Source organism: Hydractinia symbiolongicarpus, chromosome 2 (genome assembly GCF_029227915.1).
Source record: "Hydractinia symbiolongicarpus strain clone_291-10 chromosome 2, HSymV2.1, whole genome shotgun sequence".
NCBI lineage: Eukaryota > Metazoa > Cnidaria > Hydrozoa > Anthoathecata > Hydractiniidae > Hydractinia > Hydractinia symbiolongicarpus.
This window is the reverse complement of record NC_079876.1, coordinates 19008826-19027309: the sequence shown is the minus strand read 5'-3', so window position 1 is coordinate 19027309 and position 18484 is coordinate 19008826. Positions and strand designations below refer to the sequence as shown.

The window sequence follows — 18484 nt, the reverse complement described above, 5'->3', positions numbered from 1 at the left end:
TAGGACCGCATTTTTTGGTAAGCTCGACCATTTATGTATTACATAGTTAGTATAGAACACAAATATTGAGTTTGGGCTTTGTAGTCATTGGTTTTTTTTACCCTCTAAAAGTTGTTTAAAATAGGGATTTGGGGCGAGACTTGGTCTGACTAGGCCAAGAGACCCAAATTTTTGGTCAGCTTTATGACCACTGACATTACACTATGTTAGAGAATGTTTGTGCAAAATTTGGAGTTTGTAGCTTATGGGGACAAATTAAGGTCCTAAATATGGTCTTTGAGGGGGGTCTGACCCAGTCTTAAGACCCAATTTTTCGGTAAGCTTTATCATCTTTCAGATTCTCTCATATAATGACACACGTTACTAACTTTTAAGCTTTGAGAATTATGGGACCAAATAGGAGTCTCGAATTAGGGTAATTTTAGGGGCCTGGGACCCAAACGCCCCCAAATTGGGTCAGCTGACCATGTGATTTTTATTGTCCGTGATACTACCAACCTATTTAGAGGGTCAAACCTTTTGTAGAAAATGGGACCTAAAGTTCTGTTATGAGCTCCTGGACTAAATTCGCAATTTGGACGTTCCCAGAATGCAATTATAGCCTCGGGTAAACTAAAATGTTAAAATCACAGAAAGATGGTAGCAATAAATAGAAACAGCAAAACGGTCAACATGCATATTTTGGACTTTCCACCAACCAACCAATCTTTCTTTTCTTATTTGTTTCTTTTATTATATTTTTGTTGTTTGATGTTTTATGTATTTTTTTATACATAGCTTTTGTCTTTGATGAGAACTTGTTCATGAGTGTTCATGCTAGCTCAACTGTTTAGGAGAACGGAATAAACACTAGCTCGCTAGCTATAGCTAGCTTGCATGTTTTATATGAATATGTTAGCAAATGACTAGGTCCTAATTAATACTTTACACATACATTTTTATTTGTATGTTTAAGCCAGTCTATAACTGAAGAAAAGTAAAAACTTTCACAACTTTTGGGACTGGTGTTTCTAAATGTTTACAAAGGTGCTTAGCTATAGGTATGAATCTTGTACGCCTGAAACATTTAGGTAAATTATTTTTTATAATGCAACAGGAATGATGGCATGAACTTAAATTCAAACTAGCCAGTAGAATTGGTGTCGCGCCAGGTGCAGCAGTCAGATATACAGCCGTTGTGCCCTTTTATTATGTAATTAGTTCCCATGAAATGTCCAAAACGTTGCTTCACTTTACCACAATCATTATAAAATCTTTTCCCAATCGGATGAGTCTCAATTTAGTTAATAAATCTCTCAAAAAAGACCTCTTGTATGCTTCACTGCCTAAAACGTAGGGTTCAACGTTTAAATATAACTGTTTTTAAATTTTCCTTGTACCTTCACTAATACTTTGTCGTGAAAGTCACTCTTTAAGTTGAACCTTTGTTAACTTGAGCATTGGCAAAGTCATCCCTCCTAATCGTAATATCGTAAAAATATTGGTAAACATTTTTAATACTTACAGTATTGTGACAAGTATGGCTGCGACATTGGCATGTATATATGTCTATTCCAATGAAACAACAAACCATTTCTCACAAACTGATTGTTGGAAAATTTGGGTGAATCATTTTATAAAAAGTCACTGACATGATATAGAGAATGTGTGGAATCAATGTAGTAACTAAAAAAATATGTGGCAGTTTTTAAATCAGGATCTGGCAACAAAAATATTTAACAAAAAAACATTTTGTACATTTTGGGGGCAATTAAGTTGTCAGAAATACATTGACACACCAAAAGAGAGTTATAGTGCTACACCGTAAACAATAGTTCACTTCCACCAATTTTGAAAAGATTTTAAAGAATATTTGGCTGTGTTTGTTTGTGTTTTCAATAATTTCTAGGTTAAGTTCTATAAAGTGTTTCTGCCATTTAATTTTTGTTGTTTCCTTTTTTTAATACATAATGTCGATGATGACGATGAACTGTACGAAATGCTGACAAAATTTGAAGAAATCTCCTGCAAGATAAATGGTTTGACTAAAAGAGAGTTGATATTGGCTGAAGAGAACTCCCACATTAAAACATGTCTAATCAATATTATAAGGGGAGACACAAATTGCTGGAGGAGTGTTCTTTTGTCAGCAGTATCCTGACATTAGACGGAGAGATATTGAAATTCCTTAAACTGGCGGCATTCACATGATTATACAACGTTTGTTTAAATACTTCCAAAAGACTTTGTTTAATAACCCAACCGGATACAGACCACAACTGTTTAATTATATGCAACGCGTTTTACTTCCAGAATGTTTGGAGATGCTAATTGAGACAATGTTTGATGTTTGTGAGGACTATGCCCAGTTATTTTTATCGCGATGTTGCAGTGCATCAGCAAGTAAGTTTATTCTGTAAGATCTAATTCCCACTGTTTAAAAATGACGATGTTTGCATTAATTTTGTTCAGTTGTTTATTTTAGCAAATCGTAGTATTTGTTTGAAATAAATTAAATGACTACACAATAACAATTCTTCCGGTGAAACACATCTCATCTGATTAAGAAGACCCCACTGAACCAATTCACGATGAAATAGACGCTGCTAATCAATCCATTGAAAGTTCAGCGAAAGTTTCACAGGACCCTGCTTGTGACGAGAAAACCGCTAATGCAGAAGAAGAGGAACCAACAGGTACTCAAGTTATTTCCTCCTTAATGTCTGGAACATAAATGTGGCCCAATTCAATCATTTCAATGAAAAACCATCTGTTGCACATCTCCATCAAAAATTACTACATATTTTATTTTCATAGATAACGACATCGTCATTGATTGTGAAAGTGAAGAAGACGAAAGTGTCCAGCTGTTGAATAGAAAATTTAAAACTTTGCTACAATCAATCGATGGGAAAGAAAAGAGTTTGAGGTGCACCTCTCAACATAGTAACCAAGTGTATGCAATTGTCCTAGGCACAATGCCAGATGACTGTCAGCAAACATCCTTCGATGGCATATTTAATCGTATCTGTATATCAGACAGATAGCTGACTTCGTTCGAAGAGAATCACAACCAGGAAGAATTATTAATTCTCTGAAAATGTTTTTTAAATTCTTAATTTGTGATGAACCAACAAAGATTATATTTGAAACACAAAATTGCGTCGCGACAATGGCAATGATAGATAATTGGTTGAGCATTTATCGCAAAAAAATTAACATCAGAAAATGGCAAAAGCAATTGGAAGACAGTGGAGGATAGTTTCGATTGTATGAAAGAAAGTTTGTCGAGACGAGAGCCGACAAACCTGAAAACGTTTACACAATGTCGCATTTTCTCATCACCTCCATAATTTTAAATAATGGTTCAAGAGCCGGTGCTGTTGCTAACATGACCTTATCGGAACCTTCCAAAGCTGTATTTGAAGATGGGTGTTACGTCGTAAGTGTCATGCAATACAAAACTATCGCCTTGACTGGACCTGCAAGCTTAGCAGTTGCACTAGAATTTATCACCTGTGCACTATATTTGTACAAAAAATCCTGGAAGCGTCCAGGTATTGACACAAACGATGACAGTAAAGTGTTTTTCAGCTGGAGTGGATCCCACATGTCCTCTATGATTACGGACCAACTTAACTCGTTTTGGAAAAGATGTGTTGGAGCGTCCGCTATGAGACAACACCCTGCTTCTACATTGCTTCGAAAATCTTGCGTAAGCGCTGTTCATGAGAACGAACCGGCACTAAAGGAGAAGTTGGCTACACTTATGTCCCATAGTGTTAACATGGCATCTGACACATATCGCTTGACAGACAACACCAAAAAAGCATCGCTTATGAGCCAAAAGTTGAGTAACCTGATGAAAAAAAGCGACGATACAACGATTGTTGCAATATTTAAAGATGAAATAGAAGCTCAACAGGTTTGTCTCGAAGATGTGAGGAAAAATTGGAAAAGATGACAAGGTCTTTTCGTGATTAACACGAAAAGATCTTGCTTGACAAAGTAAGGTATTCGATCAAAAAAGAAGTCGCTAAGCGAGAAGCCGCACAACACGAAGTAAACAATCCTGCTCCTGACGGCATCAGTGTAGTTGGTGCAGCAAGCATTTCTTGAAGTTTTTCAGAAAGTAATGTTAGCAGCAGTACAGGAATACGTATGGAGTATTCGATATGCGATAAAGAAGTTATTGAAAGAAAACTGAAGGTGTTGGTAGATAACATTTTCACGAAACTGGCGCACGTCTTAGGAAAATGTGCAAAGAAGATTGTGAACTTGAAGTATTTGAAGAAAGATTTGGCGTGGAAAGGCTGCTTGGGAAAATCATGAACCTACGACGATATAGAAAAATGCAAAAGCAAAAAGAAGAAAAAAGGCGTTAGACAGTCTATTTAAAAAGTCATCTTTCTAGTCAGCCGAAATGCCTAACTTGTATAAACCTTTGATAACGTGCTACTTGATAGCATTTTTAATATGAACCTCGTGTTTCTTTACAAAAAACGAGTATTCACTGTTTTTAACATCGGTTCGAAAGAAAGAAATAAACTTTGAGAGCAAATAACAACATACACAGATTTCCTATAAGCATACGGGTTAAACACTTAAAACAGCGGACAATAAGTATTTTTATTTAAAACTTATTTGGCGCCTTGTGCAATATGATTGGTTACGCTATAGGTTGTGAAAATAATTAAAGCAAATTCAACTACAGTGTAACTTCCCGTATAACTCTTGTATTATAATACGCTCGTAGGCCACGGCAAGTGACACAGACTAAGGCTGAAACTTTACAGTTGGTGATTCTATTATGTAAAGCTTTAATTTACACCATAAGAATCCTTATATATAAAACGTATTCGTGACAGAAAAAAGACTTTATTAATAATAAAGAATTTGCAAGTTCGAAAGCAGAGGCCAGTTTCAAATGTACGGGTAATTTTAGTTAGCTATGCTACACGATTCGGTCTATAAGATAGATATATTTTTTGTGTATAATGAGCGTTTACATTTTTAGTTAAAAGTAATACACCAATCAACCCCATCCGGCTACCATTATGAAACCGCGTCGGAGGAAAAGACTAGTAACTAGTATAGGAGGGACAAGAAGAAGTAAACACGCTCATTTACAATGGAGTTTGATATGATTAGCAAGATGAAAGTTGAAGAATTAAAAAAATATTTAAGAATGCGGGGTTTAAAGGTGTCTGGAAGGAAATGTGAGTTGGTGGCAAGGGTATTTTCTGCTAGTGAGAATAATGTAAAGCTGGTAAAAACTGCAGCGCAGGTAGAAGAGCAGTTAAACGAAGAGTATGTGAGCAAATTATTAGTTGAAGATGGTGTTATACCTGACCCAATGGACATTACTTCTGGATGGTTAGCGGAGGAAGACGGTGTATCGTTTTGGCCAATGATTACATATGGAAGTATTTTTAATTATTTAACCTTTACTCCTAGCACACGGAGGAGTGACGACCTAAACGATTACAAAACAAGCAAAGCATATAGCTATTTTACAAATGGTTGGCTAGGACCAATAATGTACCATCCGATTGACGAAGATTCAAAGTACTGCTTTTTAAAAGGAGATTGTAGGCCTTCAGAACGATTAAATGATCCACCTCATAAACTATGGGTATGCGTTCTGAAAGGAGAAAGTAATCGGATTATGTCAGCACACTGCACCTGCATGGCAGGAATGTCTGAGACATGCAACCATATTGCTGCACTTTTGTTTCGAGTAGATGCTGCAGTAACATGTGGGCTGACAAATCCATCATGCACAGCCAAAGCTTGTGAATGGCTACCTAACCGAAAAGAAGTCAGACCACAGAAAATGATAAATTTGGTTTTAAACAGAGATGAAATGAAAAAATCTAAAAAGCAAAAGAGACCGCTGGTAGCAACTCCGAAAAGAAATTATAATCCTCTTGCTACATGTAAAATAAAGCCTGAGCTTCAAAACATTGTAACTGCGCTGAAAGACACTCTGCCATGTAGTGTATTGTTTACATCTGTTCCAACACCAAAGATAGACTTTATGAGAGAGATTGTTAAAACTGTTCCAGAACAAAAAAATGTATTATCTGTTAATGAAATGATTTCATCTAGTGATAACAAGATCACGTTTCTCAGTAAACTAGATAGCCAAATGACATTAGAAGCCAGAAAAAAAAATAGAAGAGATAACTTGTGGGCAATCAGAAAATCAGGCATGGTATTTATTTCGGAAGGATATTGTGACTGCATCAAAAGCACATGAGGTATTAACTAAAATGAAAAAGTTTAAAAAAGGGAATCTTAATGTTAACCTCTGGTCCCTTTTTCAGAAAGTGTCTGGGTCTGTGTTTTTCAACCCAAATATACCTGCACTGAAATATGGAAGAGAAATGGAGCCTGTTGCGTTAGCTGCATTTAAAGAAGAAATAAAGAAAGAGCATAAAAATGTAGAAGTGCGGTCTTGTGGCTTATTTATTGACGGTGACGTGAAGTTTGTTGGTGCTAGTCCTGATGGGTTGGTGACTTGTTGCTGCTGTTCGCCTAGCTGTCTGGAAATAAAGTGCCCCTTTTCAATAAGCCACAAGTCCCCAACAGATGTGGTACTTGATTTTCTGGTTGAAAGGAATGGAAAGAAGGTGTTAAAAAAATCACACAAATATTACACGCAGTGTCAATTGCAAATGTATGCAACAAATTTGAAAAAATGTTTTTTTATGGTTTGGACTTCGCATGGCTTTGTTATTGATGACATTTTGTATGATGAAGATTTTTGTAAAAATTTAATTGAGATGGTAAAGCTATTTTATAAAACTAACTGATGTATTTGTATTTTTTGTGTATATATTTTAGAAAAAAATTGCGTAAAGCCTTGATCGTCTAATGTAAGACACCTACATTGTAGGAAATCCAGGTTCAAGTCCTGGTCAAGGTATTATGGATGTAATTTAGAGATAAAATGGTATAATATTGTGCAAATATGTAAAAACACATAACATTGTTAAAATGTTTTATGTCTGAAATACAGTTTCTGCTGCTATATTCTAACGTAAAATCATCTTGACCAGGACTTGAACCTGGATTTCCTACAATGTAGGTGTCTTACATTAGACGATCAAGACTTTTTTTTTTTACAAATGCGTGAAAATATTAAATTTATACAAAAAACAGCTATAGCTATATACATAAATATACCTAATCAAATATAATAAATTAACTGTCCTTTTTTTTAGCCTTTTGAATTAACATGGATTTCAAGTTACAAAATGCACCACATGTACGGACAATATCATCAACGCGATGCAGCACTGTAATTGGTAGAGGTGTCTGCAAGATACGATAAGTTTTGATACGCCGTATTGACCTTTCCACGTGTATTCTTAAGTTTGCCACAGATTTGGTTTTGCTGCATTCCATAAATGTCATTTGTGATTTTAACCTGGCTCCTGGAGGTACAACTACAGTCGACGCTCATTATCTTGAACCTCCGTTATCTCGAACTTTCTCTATCTCGAACTTTTTCTTCGGTCCCTTGAGTTCTGTAAGCAATAGTAGGCAAAAAAACGTTCGGTATCTCGAACCTCCGTTATCTCGAACTTTCACTATCTCGAACTTTTTTCTCAGTCCCTTGGACTGATTTACGCTCGTTATCTCGAACTCTTGAAAAGGAATTTTGAAAAAAGAAGACCTTGCACTGCTTGTTGACATTCCATTGTAATTTCCTTTGTCAGAATGCCACCGAAAAGAAAGCTCGTTGTAAAAACTTTGGCAGAAAAATGCCAAGCATTAAAAGAATTGGAAAAAGGTATTTCAAATAAAGATATTGATAAAAAGTACGGGGTGCCTAAAAACACGATATCAACTTGGCTGGCCAATAAGGAAAAACTTTTTTCTGCTCTCAAAAAGTCTTCGGGCAAGAAAAGAAAGATCAGAGATGGTAAATTCTCAGAAGTAGATCTTGTCGTGTTCAAATGGTTTGTTTCACAACGAAGCAAAAACATACCAATCGATGGGACAATACTAAAGGAGAAAGCTAAAAGCTATGCACTTGGAGTAGAAGATTTCAAAGCTTCAGACGGTTGGCTTGGTAAATGGAAAAAAAAGGTAAGAATATTAAATCTCTTTTTTTCGAATTGGTTTTATTTTGATATTAAAATCTTAAAAAGACTAACGTAAACTAAATATGTTATTTGAGTATCTTGATGCACTTTTCCGTTCCAATAAATGTCAAATTGCATGGCACTTGCATGCCTTCACCATCTCCCAAATTAACTGGTTTTCCAGTCACAATTACTTTGCACGAGCTTAATTCATCAGCTCTGAGGAAATAAAATATTGTTTTAGCAAATTTTCCAGATTTTCCAAGTGGTAAATGTCCAACTATCTTGTTTTCTTTCTTGACACACACAGCATATTTGTCAACGGGATTATTAGGCTCTCCTTCGCATTGTAAAGTCTCCCCATTTTTTGGAGTCCACAATGCTTTATAAACGTGGAACCCCTTAACATGTGAAGCCAATTCAAATTCTTTTATCATTACAACATTGATTAAATTTTGATCAATTATCATTTTTGCAAGATCCATCTTCTCCTTTTTCTCCTGGTTTGCTTTTCCTTGTTGCCATGCACAAGTAATAATGATAATGTTCACAGGGTGTTCACACAAGAATTTTTAAAAACATTCGAATTGAAATTCGAACATTCGTATTCGAAAAAATGCACGAACAGGTTAACAATAAATCTTTTATACAAGTCGGTATTTGTTTTATTTTCTATTTCAGGCACAATGTAACGTTCAAGACGGTCGTTGGTGAAAGCAATTCTGTTCAACCTGATGTGATAGCATCTTGGTTTGAAACCACTTTACCAACATTATTAACTAACTACAAACTAGAAGATATTTACAATGCCGACGAATTCGGTCTCTTCTACCAATGCTTACCAAATAAAACGTATCACTACAAATCCGAAAAATGCTCTGTGGGTAAAAATAGCAAAGTCCGAATTACCGGGCTTGCAGCTGCCAATGCTGTCGGAGATAAACTACCAATGTTTGTGATTGGTAAATCGAAGAAACCAAGGTGCTTCAAAAATGTAACATCCCTACCCTGCAGGTACAGAGCGCAGAAGAAGAGTTGGATGGACAGCTCTCTTTTTGAAGAGTGGGTGCGAGAAATCAATGCAATGTTTCTAAAAGAAGGTCGAAAGATAGTCTTGATCATCGATAATTTTCCCGCTCACTCTGATGTCGGTGGACTGTCCAACATTAAATTGATTTTCTTACCTCCAAATACAACTTCTGTGTCACAACCGATGGACCAAGGTGTCATAAGATGTCTTAAGTCTCTTTATCGCCAAAAATTGGTCAACATGATGATTCAAAACCTAGAAAAAGGCAAAGATCTTCCAAAAGTTTCAATTCTGCGTGCTCTTCAAATACTTGTTTCGTCGTGGGACAAAGTGAAGAAAGAGACCATCGTAAATTGCTTCAAGAAATCAAAGATTTCCAAGAAAGCTCAACAGAATGCAACTGATGATATTGATAATCCATTTAAACAACTGGAGAAAGATCTCAAACAACTGCGTGCCATTGACGATGCCATTATTCCTGCTGATCTCTCGGCCCGTGATGTTGTCGATATTGACCAAGATTTGACCACAATCGAAAATCCCGTGACTGATGAAGAAATCCTTGAGTCGGTACGGCCAAGTACAGATGAGAATGACGAGGAGCATGATGAAAATGCCGATGTCGTCGAGGTGTTTGATGAGCCAGTGAGCAAGCCAACAAAATCAGAAATAAACACTGCAGTGGAGACTTTACAAAAATGCTTGTCTATTCACTGATGATGGAAATGACATGCAACGCCTCCCGCTTCGCTTTGAAGATTTGTTTCTTAAAAGTGAAATGAAAAACAAGAAGCAAACTAGTATTTTGAGCTTTTTCGATCAAAAATAATGTATGTAATTGTAATCAACAATAAGTATACATGTACGCAAAATGCTGTTTTCTTTATTATCCATTTCCCTTTCTTGACCAAACAGTTCCTTCAAGTACCCTTAATTCAGGTGAATTTTAATTTTAAAAACTTGCCCACAGATACTTATGACCGAACTACTGACCCTTGCCCTTTTCTGAAAATTTCAAAAAATTTCGAAAAACTCGTTATCTCGAACTTTTCATGAAATACGTTCGTTATGTCGAACCTCCGCTATCTCGAACGCTCGCTATCTCGAACTTTTCTTTCGGTCCCTTGGGAGTTCGAGATAACGAGCGTCGACTGTATTCTTATATAAAAAAAGCGTGTAAAATTGTAATTTTCCGTTTCCGATTTCAGATCAGGAATTCAATAATTTTTAAAACAAACTTATAAACACTTATTAATAGTTGATTTTATGAAAGAGTTAATAATAGTAATAATAAAAATAACCAGTCTATAAGCTTGACGCCACAAATTCTTTTGCTTTAGAGAGTCCAAAAGTCCACACTTCGGCGAGTTAAAATAACATTTCAGGAAAGTTGTTTCCCGTTCCCATTAATATGGGGAGCTTACGACGCTGCTTAAAAATGTAGTGCCTTCGGGGATATGTAGGGGTTTAAAAAATTTGCTGACGTAAGACTTTCCAAAATTGTATACTGTATAGAGCTATAAACACTGACTTCATATGTCGGTCTGTTCGGATGGGTTGACCCAGGAATTAATCCCATTTTGGTCCTAGGGGGTCCATTGCTGATGGTACAGGAGATGACGTTACTAATGTATATTCGTTTCCAACTTATTTGGCCTCACTAAGATGGGCGATGCAATACTTTCACCAACTTTAATAATTTCATTGACGTCAATCTTCGTAATTACGTAATGATTAGTTAGCCGATAAACAAATTAGAACGAATTTTTTAAACTTGCGCAATCTCCTGGAGAAAAAAAAGCACTTCTGTAGAAAGTCGAATTTTGTTCACTATTTTAATCACAGGCAAACTTTTCGTATTCAGATAACAGATAATGATGTACATTCAACCAGAATGAAAAAAAGCTTTTATCGAATGAACAAGGGGATTGATTTCAAATTAGGGGGGGGGGGGGGGGGTCTAACGATTTTTAAACTATTTTAACATTCACAGCTAAATTTATCTAAAAACATATTAAAAAACACAAATAGATATGATACTGGCTAAAAAGTACGTAAAAGCGAGTTGTTAATCGCAACGTAAAACCGTATTGCTTTTGCCACGGTCCGTACAACTAGGAATTTGTATTGTTACAGAAATCCGTCAATCTTAATGTGCCTAGAAATTGTGTTTGTCCAAATTTTTACGGTTTATTAAGCGTTTAGCTGGCCACTCCCGCCTTTTACGTTCGATTTTCATACAGGCTGTTTTCATACACGTTTAAATTTACTCTATCCATTAAGAAATAGGATCGAAAACTCCCGCCTTTTTTGGTCAACGTCGATACAGGCTGTTTTTATTTACGTCTGCATTTATTCTATCCAATGAGAAATAGGATCAGAAACTCCCGCCATTGAAGAGTACTATATTAGCTGTTCTTTCTAACAAAAAAAATTTCGTTCTGTCAATATTACGTTTAGTGTTACAAACTTTTCTTCTGATAAACATGGCAAGCATTCTTGTATGTATCTAGTTCCGTCAATATTACATTTCATTTTAAATGCTTCTTTTAACGCACGCCGTACTTCTAAAGTCTTTCTTTGTTGATAATTGTTATTTCTTTTTATTTCTTTAGGAAAAAAATATTAGTCGAAAAGGTGGTAAAAGACTGCACGAGGACATAACCTCTTTAAAAAATGAACTGGTAAGTGTCGTTATTCTTAAATGAAAAAACTATTTCAAAAAACAATTTTTTTATTATGCCATTTTGTTGCCAATACAAAACATTTTGTTAATTATTCCGCTAAACAAAAACAAATAACAATGTGATAATATATAAATATAAACAATGGGTATTCGTCTTTCTCTATTTTAGTACAACCAAGCAGAGGAAATTTCTACTATGAAATACAATGTAAGTGCTTCTTGTGTTGCTCTGCCTTTAATATTCGTCTTTATTTTAGGGAACAATTAATAGTTAAAATTGTTGATTCCTAATTTTTTTAGAAGAAGAAGATATTAACATGGCAAGGCTTTAAGAAGCACGTGGACGAAAACAGGTCTGTTGGCGCTTACGCGTGCGAAGAGAATTTTCACTTGTGGCGTGTTTCCGGGGAAAAAGATTTTTTAACCCGGGAGGATGCCGCACGTGAAAAACGCAGACGTAAGCGCTAATAGACTTGTTTTCGTCATTTCTTGTATATATGTTGTATATATGTTGTTGCATATATTTATCACCAGATGTAGCCCCCAAATTTGTACCTTTATGTGGTAAAAAAAGATAATTTTAATAAGAACTTCCTTGCACTAAATACCTAATGTGATTAACTCTGAGGTCAAAAATTAGCGCGAAAAAATTAACGCAAGATGAAAACCAAGCTTTTAATGTCCACTTGTGTCGTTTTTACCTGAGAATTTTCATGAATGTTATGACGCGTAGTTTACTTTTTTCAAAAAGATTTTTTTTTTCCTAATTAATAAATCGGGGGAAGAAACCTCGACCTTCAGGGTCTTGTCTCTTTTTATAACATCGTTCCTCCTTATATAAAAAAGTCCTGGGATGGAGGTTGGGGGATATCACAGGCTCACTAAAGTCCTGGGGACGAGGTTGGTATACCTGTTTGTCTTTACGCTTTGCTTTGTTTGTATGACTTTTTGCGGAGCATAGTTACCAGTTGGCGTCCTTAATAATGACTTTGGATCATTTTTGTACCTTGACTTTAGAGTTATCAAAGACCAATATTGTTAATGAAATTTATTGGTGCCAAGCTGACTTTTAATCTCAAATATATTAAACAATGATTGTTTTTTTTACGTTATGACACCTGCACATTTTCTAATGCTCCCGGAATATGATGCAAGCTTAAAAAATACGTAATCTTTGAGTTGTAAAGGGACAAATTTCTATACTTGCCTGTTCCATGCCATATCCCTTGCCTTTACCTACCCTTCCCATGCCTTTTCTGGTGGCTGCCATGCCCATGCCTACCATGCCTTGCTGATACCTCTTCCTGTTTCCTTGCCTGCCTTTGCCGTGCCCTGTCCTTACCGTACTTAATGCCTTTGCCTTGGCAACCTCTGCGCAACACTTTCTATACTAGTTGCGGAGCATAGCAAAGCGAGCGCCAGCGAAGCTTACTTTTTTGCTGAATAAGAGAAATATAAGTGAAAAGTAATTACGGTGGAGCGTATATAGCATTTCCATACGATTTCGTCCCTATACTTTCGTCCGTATCATTTTGACATAAAAATCTTAGTTACTCAAAATTTAATATGGTCATTCTTTGTAATATTTTTGTAATATTTTGATTAAGCGAGAAAGTTTTTTAGCACGCCGATGAAGTGCTTTTTTTTTAAAGATGGCTTAGCGGGGATAGCGTAAATTGTATCGTTTCCAGTTGAGACCATGCCAACCTACATTTTTAACCACGTGATTGATAAGTCATTTTTACTAATATAACGTGGACTCTTTTATGATACATAACGCCTCAAACAGAACTCGCGTTTATGCTTCTGACAAAAGGGCGTTTTCAAGAAAACGAAAAATGGGTATGTAACTATAGCTAGGATATACCAATTCTTACCCTTACTCACACCATAAGCTAGCTACCATAAAATCTGACATAAAACTAGCTACTTAGCTAGTATAAAACTAACAGCTATAGCTAGCTAGCATAAAATGGCTATAGCTAGCTAGCATAAAATTATAGTTACGTCCAAGCATAGAAAACTCCTATTGGACAGATTATCTAGCTAGCTATACATTTAGCAGTGAGTGAGATAATTTTTACTTTGTAGGAATGTCCTACAAACATAGAATGTTCTAGAATAAGAATGAAAATTACAAAGTCCACTCACAATGATAAACTGGACCACTTAAGTCTTAAAATTTAAATTCTAGAGGTTTTGCTCCTCTAAAAAAAGAGTAGGACGGGACTTCTGTAAAGGTACAAGGGTTTAGACTCATATTCCTGAACCAAGGTACCCAAAATGTCTAGCTGAGTCACCTCAAAAGAGGTCTGCGAACAGTCTTTAGCAGAAACTAGACATTTCTTTTATCCATAACTTTTCATCTGTCCTACTCTGTACAACCTTGTGTGACTGGGGTAAGAAGTGGAGTCGTCACTTTCCAAAGATAACACCAGTGCAGTCAAACCCCCTTGCTGACATAATTTTTATTTTGTTTTTTGTTTTGTTATTTCCTTTTTGACTGGGTAATAAGTGGAGTCGTCACTCTTCAAAGATAGGACCTGGTACAGTCAAACCCCCTTGCTGGCGTCATTTTTTACTTTTTTTTTATTTTTCGCTTTTATTTACACTGGGGTAATAAGTGGAGTTATCACTCTCCGAAGACAAGACTACAAAAAAAATTAAAAAAAAAAAAAAAAAAAAAATGAGAATAGTCAACCCCCCTTGCTGACATAAGCCGGAATTGTGGTGCTGACTGCAATTTACCTAAGCTCTTCAAGGAAAAGGATGTAAGGTTGTACACCATTAAGCAAGCTTTGTTTGCAAGGGACCACTGCTCTGTCGTTGCAATGAAACCACTTACCATAGACTTTAGCAGCCTGATAAGGATTCTTACCAAATGCACGGTTTGCATTGCGAATTTTCCATCGCTTTTTCTGTTCCGTTCTCCCCGGGGTAATGTTGTTAACCTTAATTTAACATTGCCTAGCGAAGTTTGTAAATGTTCCCTCTGCATTAAGTCCTACACGTTTTCCAGTTGTTGAAGAAGAGAGTTTTTCTCTTTTACCAACGAGATGGACTAAAAGGCACGTCTGTTTAAACCAGATGGGCCATGTGTGGGTTGAGCCTTAAATCCAAAGAAAAGGGAAGCATGATGGTAAATTGTGGAATTTTAGAATTTGCATTCTTTATAACAGAGGGTGAGATCCTAACAGGTTGTGCAAAAGAGCATTGTTAAGAGCACTCCAAGCTCCTGTGTCAGCGGATATTGGCCATGAAATTTGTTGTTTTCTCTCTATTTTCTCAAGCTTTTCAATATCTGCTGGTTGCTGAGAAAGAACACTGTGGGTTTTATCCAGGTTACCATTCAGCAGCTAGACTTTTCAGTGGAACCGGCAGCAAGAACATCTTGCAAAACAACTTTACACGGTTTTAAATTCCAATTTTTCAAGGAAGTTTTATTTGAAGACGCAATGTCAATGGTGATCGGTGGTGAAGAGCAACTAATTATATTAAAATCGATATCCGAACGGGTAGTCCTAATACGGTCTAGGTCAATAACATTTGGAAAATCATGGTTAAAAAGATATGGATTTTTTGTAGTCCAAAATGAATCCCACGGGCCGGCCTAAGCTCGGTGGGTGCGACAGATAACAATAGGGTTGTGGCTGCCAACTTTATTGCGGGCTCAGCAGGCATGTTTTTCATGCCATCCCACAACTCAACCTATTGACCCCTTGCGTACTACCTGTCTAATGCTGAATACTTCACTTATAACTAATCAAGCACAAAATATATTGGCTCCAGCAATATTTTAAACCAGCTACTACGAAGGCTTTTTAAATTCTGACAAGCGGTGCAATCATGCAATTGTAAAAACGTACTGAAAATCTTTAAATAAATCACATTTTTTGCTTTTAATCAGAACAACTTTCAGAAAAACGAAAAAATTCCTGATCTCATAATTTCCACATCGGGAGGTTTATTTTGAGGATAGAATTTGTAGACAAAATTTCTTTGTATTTTGTGTGAACCGGCTTTAAAGTTGGACACTTTTAGTCATACGTATTTGATTTGTCTTTTGCTGTGACCACTTTGGTTTGGGTTTTCGTTAAGATATTCTTTACTGTAAACTTCTGGGTATAATTTGAAACTATAAAATTATGTGTGCATTCATAATGCTCAGTTGGTCTAAAGGCTATGACACTATGGCAAATGACATATCTACGTTCGAAACCTAGACAGGGCTATAAAAAAACATTTGTCTTGAATCTGTAGCTAGCCGTATAGTAGCTATATAGGACTAGGACAATTACATTAGTTCCCAAACTGAACAACAGGGATCTTCTAAAGCTTTTGGAAAAGAAGGTGGTCAAACGAAAAAAAACAAACAACAGGTTTTATCAAACCAAAAATGCCATGTTTTTTGCAAAATACCACAATCACGATTAAAACGGCATATTCTAACAAAGCACAAAGAACGCAACTTAGTGAAGCCTTTGATAAAATTAAATGCCAAAGAGCAAGATCGAAAAATTAAATTGTTAAGACGACAGTATTGAAACCTGGTCATGACAAATTTATGAGGCAAAGAAGAAATGTAAATGCAACAGAAGACATTCAGTTAATGTGTTCAGTGCGCAATGGTTTTTTCGCTAAATGTTTCAAGCCCTGACACCAGATTAGTTGCTTAGTTTCTAGACCTAATGTGATGGTTCCTGTTGTATCAAAGTCCTCTTCTCTGGCGTTGCAGAAATTTACTGATGATTTTCAAGAGTTACTTACGACAGTTTAATCACATGAAATTGGAAATCTTGTCAAGACAGACAAGATCTAGTAAGAAACTTAGTCCGAATAAATTCATCTGCACTCGCTATTCAAAACAACGAGATAAAAATTTTTTTTTATAAAAAGCTATATCTCTTACAACGTATACATTTTTCAGGCAACTAAAAATCTAATAACAAGGTTCGCTAAAGACAGTAAAAGTGTTAAATGGGCAATTGGCGACGAAATAAAATAAAATTAAGAAAATAAGAAAAGTTCCCTACTGGCTATAAGTCCGTTATTTAGAAGAGGCCTATGTTTTTTTCATATACAGTGCTTCTTTTAGTAACAAAATGTTCCATTTGTATTACGCATGTATTATTTTTAACGCAGTTAACATTGTAATTCCTTTGTTCAGCTTTATCAAGTACAGCTAAGTCATAATGCATCATTTCGTTGATGTCATTGAGTTGACGAAAAGAATTTAAATGATAAAAAAAGCAATGTCTTTTGTTGCCGCATGTTCAAGACAACGTTTACGTAGGTTCTGGTCTGTTTTACCGATGCAATCAGCGGAACAATCAGGACAACGAAAACGGTATACCCACATTTGACTTTGACATTAACCTTTGTCATTCGTGAAATAACTGATTTTTGTTATTGAATAAGTTACTTTCAGAATAAATTTCACATTTCCACGAACAGACCTGCGCAATTTCTTTTCTAAAGATCGAACTAGTGTTAGCTTTGCTTGCCAAGGTACGGCATTTTTATCCAAATAGTAACAGAATTGTTATTAGTGTGGCTTTCAACAGTAGTGTTTTAAACTTATAAGTGTTCTTATAATGATGCCATTTGCAAGAAGCAAATCTTCGAATTATTAAAAGTTCCTGTGGAAGTTTGTTATTAAACCATATCTTTTTGGCTCGACGTACAAGAATCCAGGTAATTTAATAGTACCAATTTGTGTAATTTTCAAAGTTTGTGTATTAGACCATCTGCTGCAATCTCTATATAAAAAATGTGGAACCTCATTCTCAAACGTATCAAGCGTAAATATAAGAGTCGAATCAAAACTAATATCTGAAGGTTTGACTACCAACAAGGTGTCGTTAAAGCGTTTGCCGTAAAACTTTATTGTACCATCGTTTACTAAACTTATAATTATTACCCCCTCGAGTCATAATTATGTTTGCAAGGACAAGACCATTCTTGTTATAATAGATCTAAGAACGTTCAATACCCTCAAAAGAATAAACGATAAAGTTGTTGAGGGCATGAGAACGGTAAGATAAAAAATGCAGTTACTAGCTCGTCTCTACGAACCTTCGTGTCTTATTATACTAAGCAATATGAGGTTTGTGTGCAAGACCAGCTAAGTAATGCTGGTGACTTTTTTGAAGGGAAACGATACACATTGTAACTATGACAATAATGAAGGTTCTAAAAAGTTAATCTTTTAAACAATGAAAATGAACTTTTCGGCGATACGCACTATGAGATTACATATAGGAGGAAGAGAAATCTACGCAAGCCTATAAATTTACCCAAAGACGATGCTGTGAAATTGTTTATAGACAAGTGTAGAAGGTAATGAATTGATTGTATTCAAATTTTTGAAAATCATATCACGGTGACATATCTTAGTTGTATGTCGTTGCTAATTTGTTCTGCTCCATACTGCAAAGTTTCTTAAAGATGGTGTTTAACTGTTTTCACGCTTTTTCTATCTTCGCTATACAACTGTTAAAACGTTAGGCTTGGTTATGAAAAACTATGAATGCATTCTTTGTAAAATATTCTGATGTACTAACCAAGCGATGTTGTTTTGTTGTAGATGAACATATGTTTAAAAAAACGGGTAAAATAGATATCATGTATTATTGCTTCATTCTCCGTGTTGAATTCTCTTTAATTTTTTGCTTCTTTCAGACATCCTTACTT

The 18484-nt window shown here is 35.7% G+C and overlaps 2 protein-coding genes across 2 annotated transcripts; one reads left to right on the top strand and one right to left on the bottom strand.

Annotated features, from left to right (window-relative positions):
• Positions 1–8111: 8111 nt before the first annotated feature.
• On the bottom strand, positions 8112–9471 carry LOC130629886 (uncharacterized). Its single transcript, XM_057443265.1, has 2 exons — positions 9260–9471; positions 8112–9165 (listed from the first exon to the last, which is right to left on the bottom strand). Exon 2 carries the CDS (start codon positions 8558–8560, stop codon positions 8162–8164), a length of 399 nt encoding a protein of 132 aa, XP_057299248.1. The 5' UTR covers positions 8561–9165; positions 9260–9471; the 3' UTR covers positions 8112–8161.
• LOC130629889 (tigger transposable element-derived protein 4-like) lies at positions 8692–9822 on the top strand. The gene has a single exon (XM_057443267.1). It carries the CDS (start codon positions 8692–8694, stop codon positions 9820–9822), a length of 1131 nt encoding a protein of 376 aa, XP_057299250.1.
• The last annotated feature ends 8662 nt before the right edge of the window (positions 9823–18484 follow it).

Excerpts from the sequence above, each read along its gene's own strand:
- LOC130629886 (XM_057443265.1), bottom strand. The coding sequence starts at position 8,560 with ATGGATCTTGCAAAAATGATAATTGATCAAAATTTAATCAATGTTGTA.
- LOC130629889 (XM_057443267.1), top strand. The coding sequence starts at position 8,692 with ATGCACGAACAGGTTAACAATAAATCTTTTATACAAGTCGGTATTTGT.